At 43.6% G+C, this 15,971-nt stretch overlaps 1 protein-coding gene across 1 annotated transcript; it reads right to left on the bottom strand.

The window, feature by feature from the left end:
* Positions 1–846: 846 nt before the first annotated feature.
* LOC121892367 (helix-loop-helix protein 2-like) lies at positions 847–2,201 on the bottom strand. Its single transcript, XM_042405394.1, has 2 exons — positions 2,150–2,201; positions 847–1,258 (listed from the first exon to the last, which is right to left on the bottom strand). Exon 2 carries the CDS (start codon positions 1,216–1,218, stop codon positions 847–849), a length of 372 nt encoding a protein of 123 aa, XP_042261328.1. The 5' UTR covers positions 1,219–1,258; positions 2,150–2,201.
* Positions 2,202–15,971: the final 13,770 nt, after the last annotated feature.

Genomic DNA, 15,971 nt, shown 5'->3' with positions numbered 1-15,971 from the left:
TTCTCATTATTGCATCCAACAGCTCAAACGACTCGGCGCTTGTTGCTTTTTGTTCAGTGAGCGGTCTGGATTGAAAGTTGAGGCTTTCAGCAGTTTTTTTTGACAACTTTGTACCGCTGCCATCATAAGAACCAATGCTGGACTCACACTGGGTGTCAACTAACAGTCAACTAAGGTATGGCAAAGTCCCAGCATCCGGGGACGAGATGGTGGCATTTGGTCACTGGGAGAAATTGTTGGGGTTTTTTTTTTATAGATTTTTGCCCCTGAAGGCGGTTTTTTTTTCAAGTTTGCTGATTTTGTTGTTGCAATTAAAATCTCAAAGTTATAACTCCCTGAAGTCAAAGCAAAACGAGAGCTCATGTCACAGGTGTTATCGACCGATATATCTGTTTGTTGAACCGAGCCGATATTGACCTTTTACCTACGTTAGCAGGTTCCTCTCTAAAAACAAAACTGGAGTGTAATAGAATTTTCTTTGTGATTTATTCTAACTTTTATTAATTATAAATGTTCATTAAGGTTTAAATTTTGTAATCTCTCTTTAAGGACAGCAGGCCATCACGCTTTTAAAGGGCTGTCAAGAGTAAAATTCCTGAATCTTTTCTCCTTTTTTTTCACAAATTTAAAGGTAGGCTATTGAATGTCTGCACAAAATATGAGCTACTGTATGGGACGCTTCAGCTACAAAAATACTGGGTATCTGCTTTAAAATATCTCCTGTATCAGTCGACCCTATAACTGCCAACCTTGCCATACCCAAATGACGCCCATGAGTCCCATCTACCAACCCAACTAAACCATTTCTGTGTCAAGGGGAGGGTGGGAGGGGTGGGGGGGTCATCTTTAAACATCCAACACGTGATTGAGATAGGAGATGTAGCATATAGCCAGTCTAAGGATCTCGATCTTGGAGAGTTTCTTGTCCGGGGGCAAGGTGGGGAGTAATTTCCTCAGCTCCGCGAAGGCCACGTTGAACGCCTCCACCCGGATCCGCTCTCTGGTGGCGTGGGCCGAGCGGTACTTGGCCGTGGCCCTCCGCCTCCTCCTCTTCTCCTCTCTGCTCAGGGGCTGCTCGGATTTGCACTTGGGTCTGTCCTCCCCCTCCGCCGGTTCGTCCGAGGTGCAGCCGGCCGACTTGAGGCCGTTTAGCATGCTCTCCGGGTCGGACTGAGTCCAGGAGAGGTCCGCCTCAGCCTGGTCCGGGCTTAGCATCATTTTTATTCTCCGGTGTTGGCAGTCACTCCTCCTGAAGTACCTGTAGTGTGGACAAAACCAATCAGATTTATGCTATTCTCACCATTTAAAAAAAAATGTATCCTAATGCAATTAAACTGCACATGACACATGATTATAAAGGTTTCTCAAATATAAATAACGAGTCTGATTTCATCCTCCAATGCATCTCTTCCTAATAAGCCTGATATAGCCAGAAAACAGACAAATAATGGAAAAGCCGTCTGTGAAATGTAATTGTTTTAAGTGTTTTCAGTCTGTCTTGCCACCCTGAGGCCCAGTATGAGAAATCCCACAGCGGGTGCTTGTTTGGGTGCCAGGGCCCCACATAAATCCAAATGCAGTTCATTGCATAATAACATTAAACTCCATAAATAATGAATGCCAAGAAATTCGCGCAATGCTTAATTTATTAAAGCCTAAGGCCTTAAGAAGAGCCGGGCAATTTGAAAAAGCATCACATTTTTTGAAAGAGTGTGACATTTTTAATAACTGATTTTTCAAATTAATTTTTACCAAGTTGATAGTTTTTTTTTTATTTTTAAAAATGTAGGTTGTGATCTTTTTTTTTTTAAGGAGAAACTCCCTGTTTTTGAGAATTAACATAATCAGAATTGGCCATCTGTCACAGTGTGATGAACACATCTGCTTGGCTGAGGCCAGAGTGACTTGACAGCATGGAGGCATAAGATGGGGAAAATAATGTTGACATCTGCTGGACATGAAATAATTGGAGCTATTGTGTTTTGTTTTGGGTTTTTTTTATAAAACGAGGAAAGTAAAAAAATATATATTTATCAGCGCCACACAAAACAACAAAAACAGATGATGGAGGCAGAAACATTTTAAAAACAACAACTGATTTTTTTAAATAAAGCGCATGAAGCGTTTTTTCCCCACATTTGAGACTCACCTTGACAAAGAGTTGGGAGGCAAATTTTCTTGGAATGAACTTAAAAACGCTCTTGAGCGGAGCCCCAACTCCAAATTAACTCATATTCCACCGGCCAAACAACCATCAGATGTTACAGAGATGAACCTTCAGTTGCACGGAAACGAAAAAGGAAAAAAAAAGTTGTTTTTTTTTACTTTTTCAACCGCGAACTTGCAACATGGGAATCACACGGTGGTCGAACATGCAGGGGATCAAAACAATCTGCAGCTCGGAGTCTTGAGATGATTAGAGAGAGAGATCGGTCGATTAGGGGGGAGATAAAAAAAAAATGATAATAATGATGTGAGCAGGGATCAGTCAGCCCCCCTGTGTGATCCCAGCGATGGAGAGACAATAGAAGAGATGAGCAGATAGTGGTGAAAGTGCAGCCAGGGCTACTGGTCCATCCGCCTGTAGAAGATGGAGATAAAGAGGCGAGATAAGCGAGGCTCTCCCGTGTCAGGAACCAGCGGATCGGAAGGCAGTTCACAGATAATCCCCTTCTTTTTCTTCCAGCCTTTCTTCCACCGAGTGTCATATGCCAGATAAGATCCAAACGATCCCGACTAATAAAGGCTCACTTCGGGGACGGAGGGGATGGAATATATTTGAGGAATGGTATTGTCTAACGCCGCCCCCTCCCTCACTCACTCTCTCTCTCCCTCTCTCTCTCTCTCTCTCTCTCTCCATCCCTCTCTCTCTCTCTCTGTTTCTCCCTCACACACACACACACAAACACACACCTCCTCCTTCTCTCCTCACGCCCCTCGGCCCTCAAGCGCTCCCCCTCCCGTGGGAGTATAGTGGGCAAAAGGAAAGCAGAGATGTGTGCATGATAAAGGATGGAGGGGGGAAGAAAAATATCATACGTGTGTCCGTGTTGTGGATTTGTGCACGTGAGCACGTTTGTGTTTTGGTGATGATTAAAAAAAATGATTATATTTTTTAAAAAGTGCAGGTAGAGAGAGGAAGAGAGAGGGAGGTTTTAAACAGATCTGATAAAAGCTCTTTGGAAGTCAGATGTACATCCTGAATATCTCTAGGATAGGAAGATGAGATGAAATGAGCTAAATTGAACTTTTTTTCATATTTGATTCCTTGTTTTCTTGTAATATTGCAAATAGCCTTCATATGTATTTTTTGAATTTTCTTTCTTGGCACGTATTTGAAAATTTCAGTATTTTTGTCGACACTAATTTGGGAAGAACACTTTTCCTTTCCTTGGATGTGGACACCCACCTAGTTGGCTGCAACCACATCTTTGGGTGGAACTATGACTTCTGTTTCTTCAATGACACAAACTTGAGTGTGTTTGATTCTTTAAACCTATAACAAAGGGCCTTTTTGAAAGGAATAACAGTGACTAAGAGTTGAGTTGTCAATCAAGCTCTTTTTCAGGATGGTTTAGACATGACACATCCCCTCCATAAATCTCTGCTCTGTGCTGTCTGAGATTTAAATGGAACCTTTTTCATATTTAATTCCTTTTTTTTGTCGTACAACTCCTTGCCATGGGAGAATGTCCTATGTATTTATCGCTATTGCAATAGTTTTTGATTATTGCTTATGTATGGTAGTTTTTATATGTACTGAGTCAGGCTTGAACAAGTGGGTAGCTGAAAAGTGAAGCCAATGCGGAAGTGCCTTAAACCTGTATTCTCTCTAATGGCCAGCAGGGGCGACTCCACTGGCTCCAAAAAAGTCCAATTGTATGGAAGTCTATGAGATAATGAAACTACTTCTCACTTGATTTATTACCTCAGTAAACAGTTTCCTAATGACTTTATGTTCTCAATCCTTAGATTCATTTCTTCTTCAATAAAGCACGATGTTCATTTTGTAAATTATAGTCCCATTTAATTTAAATTTGATGATACAGCAGAGTATGCTTTAAGGCGTGGCTATGTTGTGATTGACAAGTCGCTACAACTGCAAGAACATCGGTTAGCTAACGTAACCATGGTGTAACCCCAGATTCAGAGTATAGGTGTAGCTGTAGCCGTCGCTATTTCAGTACATTTTGTTTTAATACTTTTAAGCCTGTTTTTCACTTGTGAAAATTAGCATTAGCATTATCACAATTAACCATAGACTGTAAATGCATTGTGCTAACCAAGCTAGCAGCCAGCAGCTGGCCTTAGGGTCTTGTCTAAATATGGTCACTTCTCATCACTTCTGGCTCCAAAAATCCAAGATAGCGATGGTCAAAATGCCAAACTAGAGGCTTCAAAATGGGAGTCCACAAACCAATGGGTGACGTCACAGTGGCTACGTCCATTATTTTTTTTACAGTCTATGGGCTTGAATGAGAACAATTCTGGCTCAAAATGTTGAAAATAAAGAGAAGATTTTAACGTAGTAAAATGTACTCTTTATTTACTCTTTATGAACGTAGTATTGCTATAGTATATACTATATACTATAGTATATAGTCCTTTGGAAAATCCGAGAATAAAAGTGAAAACTAATGAGCACTTTCTTGCTTACTGCTTGTTTATGTCATACTTATTTCATATGTTTTGGTCTAAACAACTTCAATCAGATACATTTTCACTTTTATCCCAGTTCCGCTGCCCTGTGATGCACCTGTCACACACTCAGGTGTACAAAGTCTTTTTTTCCCTTCATGTCTCCTCCTCTTCCTCCACTCTTCTTGTCCTCCCATCATGCATCCCTGTGCCCAGTGGCACCACCAGCGTCGGGTCAGGAGGGCATGGTTCCAGAGGAGGGGCAGTGGCCAGTAAGTGTGGGGACTAGCTGCGCCTAACGAGGTGATTAAAACGATAAGGGGAAGCATGGATGACTTGCCGTGGCCTGCAGCCACCGCCATGCTTATTGCCACCACACACACACACAAACACACACACACACACACAGAGTGAGAGAGTACTCGCAAGTACTACTTCAGTGCCAGAAGGACCATATCGTTGAAAACTGAGCATGTGTGTGTGCATGAGAGAGAAAGAGAGAGAACGTGCATGTGTGCACATGTGTGTTAGATGACGGACAGCTCGCCTTAGGCTCCGGCCGGGTCTGGGAAGTGTGTGTGACACAGAGAGACTCACAGTGGGGCGTATTGGAGACATGTCAGGACCAGGAGACAGAGGCCTCCTGACAGCTGGAGCCCACGGACACACACACACACACACACACACACACACACACACAGCCAACCACCCTAATTGCTCCAAAGATGAAGAAGCAGAGATGGTCCATGTTCGGTGGTCTGCGATGCCCGGACCCCTCCTCAGTCTGTACGGCCCCTGGCCAAAGACATGAAGGACCCCTCCTAGGCTGTTTTGTTTGTGCCTGCTGCAATTACATCCCATAGCTGATGTAGTGACTCTGGAGACAGGGAGGCAAACTGCAGGGTGGTTTAGTCACCAGAGAACGGTTCACTCAGTCAAACAGATGACGCACGGTTTAGTCATGATGTTGCTGGTAAAAGTCTTTACTGGATAGTTTTGTTAATCTGCAGTGAAACCTTAAATCATACTTCGGTTTGAGAAAATTACTTGAATAAGCTATGTTGTGACACAATGGCAGTGATGGGATGTAATATGAACATCCAAAAACATGACCATGTATTTCAAGGCAAGACCATGGAAAAAAAAAACTCTGAGGCCCTGAACACATGCGGCATGTAGCTGTAATTGATTCAACAATCTATTGAACTCAGTTAATCTCTCCCACAAAGCCGGTTCTGCTTTAACAAGATGTACTGCATTACATTTTTTCCGCTAAGAAATTGAAATACACAAATCCAAACCTGTAAAGCCCTAAAAACCAAAAGTCTTCATCTTAGTTACAGCTGCATTAATCAAAATTTATATATTAACAAGGGATCAAATGACTAAATTTAATGTGAAAAGTGTCACTTTTAATGAGAATTATCACCTGACTGCAGTTCAGCGGAGCATTTTAGCGTTTTTCAGCTCATTGTTTTGGTTTTTACAGTGCACAATTTTGTTGTTTTGGTTCAGTCCCACAGCTCTCATCAGTGTCATTTACAGCCACAGCAGGCAGTTGTTTACAGTGGAAAAATTCTGTTCACTACCTGCTCTGCAGACACAGAAAACAGACACAGTTAGCAATTAGCGGGTGAACATAGTGAAGCAAAGCAGTTGAAGAGTGCTAATGTTGTTCCATGTCTGTTCAATGTATAAATAAGCCAAATTCAGTCAAGTCAAGTGAAGCTTATCGACTTAAAAGATGACATCAGTGTTCTCTTACCAGCTTGCATATTCAAGAACACATTTTTCCCTTCTACATTCATTTTAGAGTGATATATTTCTTTGGAAAAATTCAGATTATAAAAAAACTCTATTGTCTGTCACCAAACAATGGCAATTTGTCTTTGACATGGCTCACACATATATAAATAATACAGTGCACTCATTCTTTGAGAACAACTGACAATTTTCGCACTGTTGAATATACTTTAAAACCCAAGGTTTATTAGAAAACAAAACACAAAGGGGCTTAGCTTGGTACTTTGTCATTTCTTTAAGTGAAGAGATCAAACTTTTTTGCAGCTTTAAAAAAAAAAAACACCCCGAAAGGCTACATTTATTCATTTTAGGGTGAAATATTCCTTTAAAAAAAGACCACCTTAGGAGAACGTGTTTAGTCCGGGTTGAAATGCCCTTTCACAGTGGTTCCCATAATCATTCAGAACTGGCAGACACACAGGAAACACTTCACTGATTTATGGCTATGATTATTATTTGCGGGGCTTATATCACCCACCCAGCTGAGGCCTAATATCGTAGAGTTTCTGAGGAAATAAGATGCAAATTTGAAACCTGATTCTTTTGGAATGGATCAAATTGTATTCCAGGCAGTGGCAAAAGAAATTGTAAAGACTTTTTTTTTTTTTAAAAAGCCAGCTTTTAAGTAGGCGGACCTCATTTTAAAGAAGCTGTCATTATGAATTCGGGAAGTGATGTCACTCTGATAAGACGCCTGTAATGGAGTTGTTTCTCTAATCAGTCAGATCTCAGGTGACCCTGCAGCTGTCTGAGCCACTTGTTACAACAAAAAACACTGTGAACTCGTGTGACATACTCCCAACTGTCACCTATCACACAATGACACTACACACTCACTCACACACTCACACACACACATACACACACACACACACACAGTTTTGAACATTCCCAGGGAGCAGTGGGATGGAGCTGTGAAATGGGAAGGATTAGTCACTTTGTCAGGAGATGTATGAGGCTTCTCTCAGGTGGACGACAAGCCACAGGGGGCATCTGGGAAAGAGAGAGAGGGGAGAGAGAAGAAATTAGAGGCCAGATAGAGAAGATAGAGAAGAGCAGACATGGAGGAGAAAAATGAAACAGCGCAAAAATGAAGACGAAGTGGGAGAAAATGCAGTTTGCGAGAGACACAAAAAGGAGACGGGAGAAGTTGTGGCGACTGATCATTTAGCCAAGTGCCGATTTGCTCCCCAGAAACTCAAAATGTGACAGTGATGTAACTTGACTCCTCTCTCGCATTTGCATCACTGGGACACACACTCACGCACAGGAAAACACTCTGGGCAGTGTGTGAATGCCAACTTGTCATGTGTTGTGTTCTCTTTTCTTCTAGTGATATAGGCAGTGGCCTGGACCCTGGCCGTGTGTGTGTGTGTATGTGTGTGTGTGTGTGTGTGTGTGTGTGTTAGAGGAGGAGGGGGAGATTGTCGGTTCAGGCCTGAACAGGAGGTGTGGGATCCAGAAAGCTGGGGGTCCCATGTGAGAATGTGGCCATCGTCAGCGCTGCCGTGGCAGGCCTCAGCACCATCTGTGCTCCCAGCAGGGCGCTCAGCGCGTTCTCCGCCACCCAGACACATATGGACACACAAAGGTGCTCACTTTCCCTCTCTCTCATGGACATGCAGTCACACACACACACATACACACACGCACACACACACGCGGGATCGAACAGTGAGAGATGGGAGGAAGGATGATGAGTTTGATGATTGTGCAGCGAACAGGATGATAGCATCTTGATGATGCTGACATAAGTGTGATGGCTTCAGAGAGCAAGAGGAGGGAGAGTAGGCATTACTAGTCAGCAAACGACCCAGCTGTGTTGTGCAATTCTCACAAAAACACATCTTTTATTCTCTCATTACACTGTAAATACAATTTATATTCTCTTGCATAAATAAGGATTACAAGTTGTTTGGACATAGAAATATAAATTATCAGCATTTAAAGTCAAAAATCTAGTTGTAGCAACAAACCAAAACAGTCTCTCGCTTCATTAATATAATTCATGACAAAGTCTTTAGTGTGTGGAGCAATTTTAGAGCTTCAAGGAATGGAGTTAGATGAGAAGATTGGTACCACTTCCATGTCTGCATTATCTTAGCTTACCACAAGGGTAATAAAATCTGCCCATCAGCGCCTCTAAAGCTCACCGATTAACACGCTGTAAAAATCTCTGTTTTGCAAGGGGTTATGTGCAGGACTATTTTGTTGTCAGGAACAGTAACTTTCTGGAGTCTTCGCTAGTCCAAATGAAGAAATAGTCAGAGGATTTGTATTTGGGTTATAATTCACCAGAAAGTCCTCTTTCTAAGCTACTAATTTGAGGAAAGTTATGATGGAGGTTTGTTTTATTTCTTTTTATGCATGTGTCTCAGATGAGTCCCATGGTTTCTCTGATCAGACCTGTAACTTTAAACCATGATGAAGGTAAGTATCCTCTTCACACTGTAATGATCCCCTGATCCATGTTTGGATGTGGCTGTTAGCAGGACAGGAAAAACTGTAGGTATGGCAGTTATTCAAATCACTTTTTCGTAAGCACTCACATCACCGTTGAAATGCACTTTATGATGTATAGCAAGTGAATACATCACTGTTTATATAGCTCGATGTCCAGCGCTGATTCTGACAGTTCAGTAGTAAGTTCAGTCTGAGTTTATAAGGTTACACTAATCCTAAGTCGCCAGTGAGGAGCTCCGCTGCTAAAATCTGCTAATTCGTTCAGTGACAATGGTGATTCACTTTGCTCAGTTTGAAGATTTGGTGTCAAAGATTTGTGTGTAAAAGTACTGAACACATCTAACTGGTTGGCACTAAAGTTGAGCAAACTCAAAAATACATTACTTTGCAGCTGATAATTCTTCTATCACCTGCTCTTCTGAGCTGTATGTTGGTGCCAGAGTCATGAATGCAGTCTTTGCCTCCATCTTTTCTTCTCCATCCCATCCAGTTCACCACAGACCTACTCTCTATTTTCTCTCTCCACAGCCTCTTATACCTCTCCCTCCTGCCTGCTGACCCTCCTGTCTTGGCCCCCAGCGCCCCTCCAAAGCTGCAACTGCCTCATTTACCGTGTTGGTGAGCTATCCTCAGCCGCCCCACTTCTCCATCTTCCCATACCTAGCACCCTGGCCTGCTGCCCTTCTCTCTCTCCCTCTGGCCCCCCAGCCTACCCCTAGTGGCCCCTGTCCCTCCATCCAGGGCCTCCAGCTGGCTGATGAGTTCATTAGGCCCAGAGCCCTGCCAAGGAGCATAGCGCTGTTCTGGCCAAACTGGGAGGGCATCAGGGGGCCCCTGGTGGCCATTGGGCACAAGCCATGGTCATTGGAGGTGGGACAAAAAAGTCCCAGAATGTCCCACATGTCGATATTCGGCTCAGTGTCCATTCTTGGAGCCAGAGACTATTATTTTGTACATTAGCAATCTGGTTTGGGGCTTGTTTCTCCCTGAAACTTCAGCGGGAAGAGCAAGAGGCGTTGTGGTTTGAAGGGGTCCACATAAACAATGAGGGAAACAGATTTCTAATAATCCCCACAGGTCGCAGTGACATCTGGCCCCACACTTGAGCGTTGGCTCAATTAATTCGGAAAACACAAAACAAAAAGTGCCGGGGGCAAAGATCTGGGGGACTTAACAGGCCGCTTTGTATGTGTGTGTGTGTGTGTGTCTGTGCGTATTGATTGTGGCATTTGATCAAGTCAACTGCAGTGCATGTGTGTGAATTTTATTCAGATTAGTTGAGGTGTACAGCTGCTTTATCGAGAGAGATACAACCAGAAATAAACTTTGAGAAATAACAACAAAAATAAGAAGTTATTGTGAAATTTTTTAACTTTTCCTTTCATAATCTCCCTGAAACACACGACTATACCTGCAGCTTCAGCTTTACCATGATTTCTTGTCCCCTCCACTCTCACCTTTTCCCTCATCTGTTCTCTGCTTCCTTCTTCTCAGTGGCGGGTCAGCTGGGGTCGGGGCCTCCATGGTTGGGCTCAGGTGTAGCCTCAGCTGGGCAGGAGGGGGATGGGGGGGGGGGAGAGGAGAAGAGAGGAGAGGACGACGACGAAGACTCTGTCCTACAGGCGAACCAAGAGGGAGTCCGTCAAAAATTGAAAAAGGGAAAACAAACACGTGCGTTCACGCGAGTTGAAAAAAAAAACAACAAAAAAAAACAAAACAGAGACAACAGCTTTGTCCCTCACTCCTCTTTCTACACCTCCCCCATCTTCTCTCTTCCCCTCTTTCTCTCTCACTCTTTCTCTCCTGGGAGAGGCCTGGCCGGGCTTGGCCTGAACGCCATCTGCTGCATAATGTAACGGGATGGAACTCCAAATCCTTCATTTCCACTCACTGCCTGTCATGTGTGTGTTTGTGTGCGTGTCCACTCGTACAGTTGCATATGCACACATACACTGAAGGGTGCGAATGTTTGAGCGTGTGTGAGATCTCATTTTACGGATGTTGTGACATTACCTCGTCCAGCGCTGATGTTGCGCGATGGGTTTGATGATGTCTGGCGGAATAAAAGGTGACACCAAATGTGTGTGTTCGTGTTTTTTAAAGCATTTTTCTGCTTGTTTGAATATGCAAGTCCAGTAGTTTTCACAGCATCCGCAGAAGAAAAAGACACAACTCTTCCTCAGATGCAACATCATGTCTTTCGAAATCCTTTCTCAGATGTAACAAAACACCTAAATGGAATCGTCTTTGAATACGAACTCCTGGGAAATCTTAAAACCATATCGAGGGAGGAATGGCATCTTGCCAGAGATGTCACAAATTTGCTTTTTGTTTACAAGTTAACAAACAAAAGTGCACACACACAGAGTCGTGTTTAAGCACCCCACCCCTCTCTGCGGCGCTGGTAACCCGGAGGTGCAAAGAGTTGTCCCTCCAGGTCCCTGTGGGGCCACTGTGAATTGGGGGGCCATCTGTTTTCTGGTAATAAGCTTTCTCTTCATTCATCCTTTCTCTTTCTTTCCCTTTCTCCCCTCACCTTTTCTCCATTTCTTCTTCCTCTCTGCACTGTGTGTTTGATTTTGTTGTTGTTGTTGTTGTTGTTGTTGTTGCAAGGTTTCCCGTCTTACCCTCCGCACGCACGCACAAAGACACAAAAGACAGACAGATAGGCTGAATCGCTTCTGGATACAAACACTGGCTGGAACGCTGTGAGTTAAGGGGAACAGAGACATGGTGAAATATCACATTGTGAACCCTGAACCCTGACCAGCTATCCATGGCTGTTGACATAAAGTAAACGTGACACATCCCTCCTCACATAAACCCATACACCCCCTCCAGCTGCTGGGCGAGCACTGAAGTCTGGATGAGATTTTATTTCCTTTGTTGCGTTGGTATCATGTTTCAACTCTCAGTTTATAATTTTATTGTGATTATTTCTCTGTAAAGCTCATCTCCAGCACAGGACAATAATAATTTTATTCAACAGCATCTGCTCACACTGAGACTGACAGACTAACTCAGCACAGCTCCCATCATCCTCATCTGCTGGAGCCCTGCGCCACCTCCAGCCGGCGACTCGTTCACAAGGCCTGATTGTTTAAGTTTTGATTTGGTGAAAACATTGGTATTAGATGGCACCGGATCGATCAGAATAGTTGCCATGGCTACGGTGTGATGTGATGGGGAGAAGCTGAAGGCAAAGGGAGCAGAGGAAGAGAGAAAGGTGGATTTAAATTCACACACACACACACATATACGCAGAGATACACAGCTATACCTCGACATACAGCAGCGGAGAGCAGCCCTTGAGTCTGATTAGAGTGCTGTCCAAGGTCCTGCTTCAAAAGTACAGCGCTCCTTTGCTTTCATACACAGAGACACACAGCCATACATTGACATACAGCAGAGAGCGGCCCTTGAGTTTGAATAGAGTGCTGTCCAAGGTCCTGCTTCAAAAGTGCAGCGCTCCTTTTCTTTCATAACTTCCCCTGCACATTGTATGAAGCAGTGTTGAGGACAAAAAAAAAACATGTCTGCAGTTGCTCCTGCACGCCTCACACCTGACATCACACAACACACATGTATGTTTCATTACAGGCCGTGCATGACAACATCAATATGTCATCTGATATTGTTCATTATCCCGGCTGTTGCATTATCCGATTTATGCCTTCCTATGGCAGGTTTCAATACAGCCGAGTGTTATATCATGATTATGAGCGGTCTGGGCGCTGGGATGCTGTCTGCATCTCATTGAGGCAGAATGAAGTGGATCAATATACCAGAGGGGGCTGAATTGGGGGGCTCTGCATGTGTGAGAGAGAGAGTGTGTGTGTGTGTAGACAGACAGCCTTTGGAGATCAGAGTGCACAACTGCTTGCGGCTTCAAACAGTGCCTCTCTTTCTGTCTCTCACACACACACACACACACACACACAGCTGTTTTTTGCAGCATGCACAGACTATTTTAACCGGGGCAACATTTAGGTGTAGAGACAATAAAATCACACAGTATATCAGCCTCAGTCTGCTCCCCCCCCCCACCCCCCACCCACCCCTCCTCTCTCTCTCTCCCCTGTGTTGCTTACAAACTTCATGAAGCCATATCTCTTCAGTGACGCAGCAGGCAGGCAGACAGGCAGGAGTCGGGCTCTCGCTTGCTCTCATTTAAGTGCAGATTTACAAGCTGTTTGCGACAGGAGCTTAGGTGCCTTTTCAGGATGCGTTCTGCCTAGTTGGGAGGAAGCTGTCATGTCAATACATCTGTTGTGTCGCCCAAACTGCAGCAAACAAGCTGTCAGGCTTTCTGTGTTATGAAATTGAAAAAAAACAACAAACCGGAGCCGTCTAATAGCTCAGGTTTCGCTTGTTTGATGGTTCGTCCTCGAAAAAGGATTCACTCTTGTTGTTTTTTTTATTGCCTTTATGCACACAAACGCACTAAGCACACACATACATGCGTGCGCCACTGTTACCTTACAATTACACTAATTTAATGCTCCATTCCCCTCTATTAATCCTGAATTCTGTCCACATTTTTATTCTTGCTTTAAATGAAGGGGCTGCCACATGCTTCACTCCAAACAAAAGGGAGGTTAGATTTATTCTTCATTTGGGGCAGTGTGGGTGGGGTGTGGTGGGGGGGGGTTCATGCATTGGCATAACCCGGCCCCTAAAGGAAGGCCCCTGCTGCCAGCTGCCAGCCATAATTAAGCAGCCCTGCCGTGTCTATCACTGATTATGTTTGACCTGGCTAATAAGGCGAGTGTGTGCCACCTACGTGTGGCAGGAGAGCGCCGCGGCCTCCGTCACAGCTCCTATTGTCCTCTTTTAGAAGAGGTTATTAGTTTGATGTATTGCTGATGACAAAAATGTGTGTGTTGCTCAAACATCAGTTGCGTTGATATTTGCAGCTTTGGGTGTGATGTATGATTGGATGGTCGGGAACAGCTCCAAAATGTTTAACTTTTCAGGGACTAATAAAGTAAAAGACACTTGTTTTAAGCTTGAAAGGGCTGAAACGATTGCTTAGCTGATTGACAGAAAATTAATTGTCAGCAATCTTGATAATCTGTTAATCGTTTAAAGATCCCCTCCAGACATGGTTTAAGACATATTAAAATGATCAGCTTTGAATCATATTTTATGACTGATATGGTTTTTCCACAATAAAAATTCAATTAACTAGTTGAAATTCTTAAAATGATATCTTCTCCTTCTCGCTCATTAAAAATCCAATAACTATGAATAATTAATATTGTTCATTTCAGAAGTTTAACTGCTGGATACAAGAAGTGTCTTACTACACTGTAAAGTCCCCTCTCAGTATATTTGCAGTGGAGGCTTCAGGTTTCCATATCACACTTGTGTAAATTGAATATTGGACTATGATTGGCTCCAGACTAGTTGTGATGTCACAAATCCTGCCCTTCAACTCAGATTTAAGGTGAGCACAGAGAAACAGGTGAATGTAAAAACAGTCTTCTAGAGTCAAACTCTGCACATACATCACTCTGCACAGTGAAGCTCAAACATCCAAGTGAAGTAACAAGATGGAAAACAAATTTAAGGGGGGCATTAAGGGACCACTGTGTAGGATTTAGTGGCATCTAATGGTGAGGTTCGCAGATTGCAACCAACTGAATCCCCCATCCTCCCTTGAGAGCCAGTGTTTGGTTTGTCCGTTCTGGGCTACTCTAGAAACATGGTCCAACATGGTGGGCTCCATGGAAGAGGATCCGCTCCCTCTGTAGATATAAAGGGCTCAAAACACAACAATTCTTATTTTCAGGTGATTATACATTAATTGAAACATACTTCTGAATATTCCATTTTTGCCAAGATGCCACTAAATTCTACACACTGCACCTTTAAGTTGTTTGATGCCCCAGATTTGAACTCTCACAGCGTGAGAGTCGTGTCTTTTCTTTGCCTTATGTGATAGTAAATGAAATATCTTTGGGTTTGGATTGTATGTCATACTAAACAAGACATTGGATGATATCCCTTGGGCTAGGGCTTGATGTTTTATAGACCAAAATTAATCAATTAACCATGAAAATAATCCTGCCGCCCAAGGCCTGACAATGCATTTTTGAGGATTATCCAATTATCTAATGGGATTAGAGGCCAATAATGTGATGTATTAGCTGAAGTGAAAATCTGTTTAGCAACAGTGCAAATAATTAGACAAAAAAATGTTTATTCCTACTTGTGAGAAGATCAGTGTCTTCCCAAATGGCAATCCCAGTGAGGGATATCTTTTAGTAACTGCCTTCGCTTGCATGTTCGCCAACATTGCAGCAATCAGTATAAATTAATAATAAGTGAATCAAAGTGCTTAATTTAATGGAGGCTATGAAAGATTAATACCTGACATTATCCAAGCTGCTGTGCTGTAAGGGGAACCACCCACGCCTGAGGTAAACCAATCACATTTCTATGAATATGACATTAGACACATTGATTTGATGTGTTACATCAATGTCAGCCGGAGTCTTGAGTACAGCAAGTCTGGATAGAAAGTCCACTGACTGTGACTGGTCTATTTCTGTCTTTTTTTCCTCCCACCCTCCCTCCCTCCTCGCTGGGTCTAGAGGCGAGAGATCAGTTCAGGGTGGAGGAGAGCTGGTGTTTGCCCTGGGGGGCCCTTGGACACAGATTCTGTCATTGTTCCACAGCTGCCACTCTGCCCCTCCCTTCACCCCCTCCACTCTGTGGCCATCCTCACCTTAAGGGCGTCCCCTGCTACCCCGCCTCCCTAATGAAGAGTGACACGCGTCCGGAGGATCTGATCTAGTCTGAAACTGGGCCCTCGCCGCCTCTGTTTTATCCCCTACTATTGACTGCAGTGGCTCACACTGAGTCGCGGTGATGAGAGCGCCATATACCCAAGAGGCAGCGCTCCCAAATCGGAGGGGGAGCTCAAAGGGCAGATGCAATTGTATGGAATCGTGAGGACCTAATTGTCTTTATTCATGAGCTGTGTGATTGATATTAGGGGAAAATGAGACACTCTAATTGTCCTCTTATATGAGGAATTTCTTACAGGCCCACACTCTGGA

Source organism: Thunnus maccoyii, chromosome 24, assembly GCF_910596095.1.
Source record: "Thunnus maccoyii chromosome 24, fThuMac1.1, whole genome shotgun sequence".
Lineage (NCBI taxonomy): Eukaryota > Metazoa > Chordata > Actinopteri > Scombriformes > Scombridae > Thunnus > Thunnus maccoyii.
This window is presented reverse-complemented; position numbering and strand designations above follow the sequence as displayed.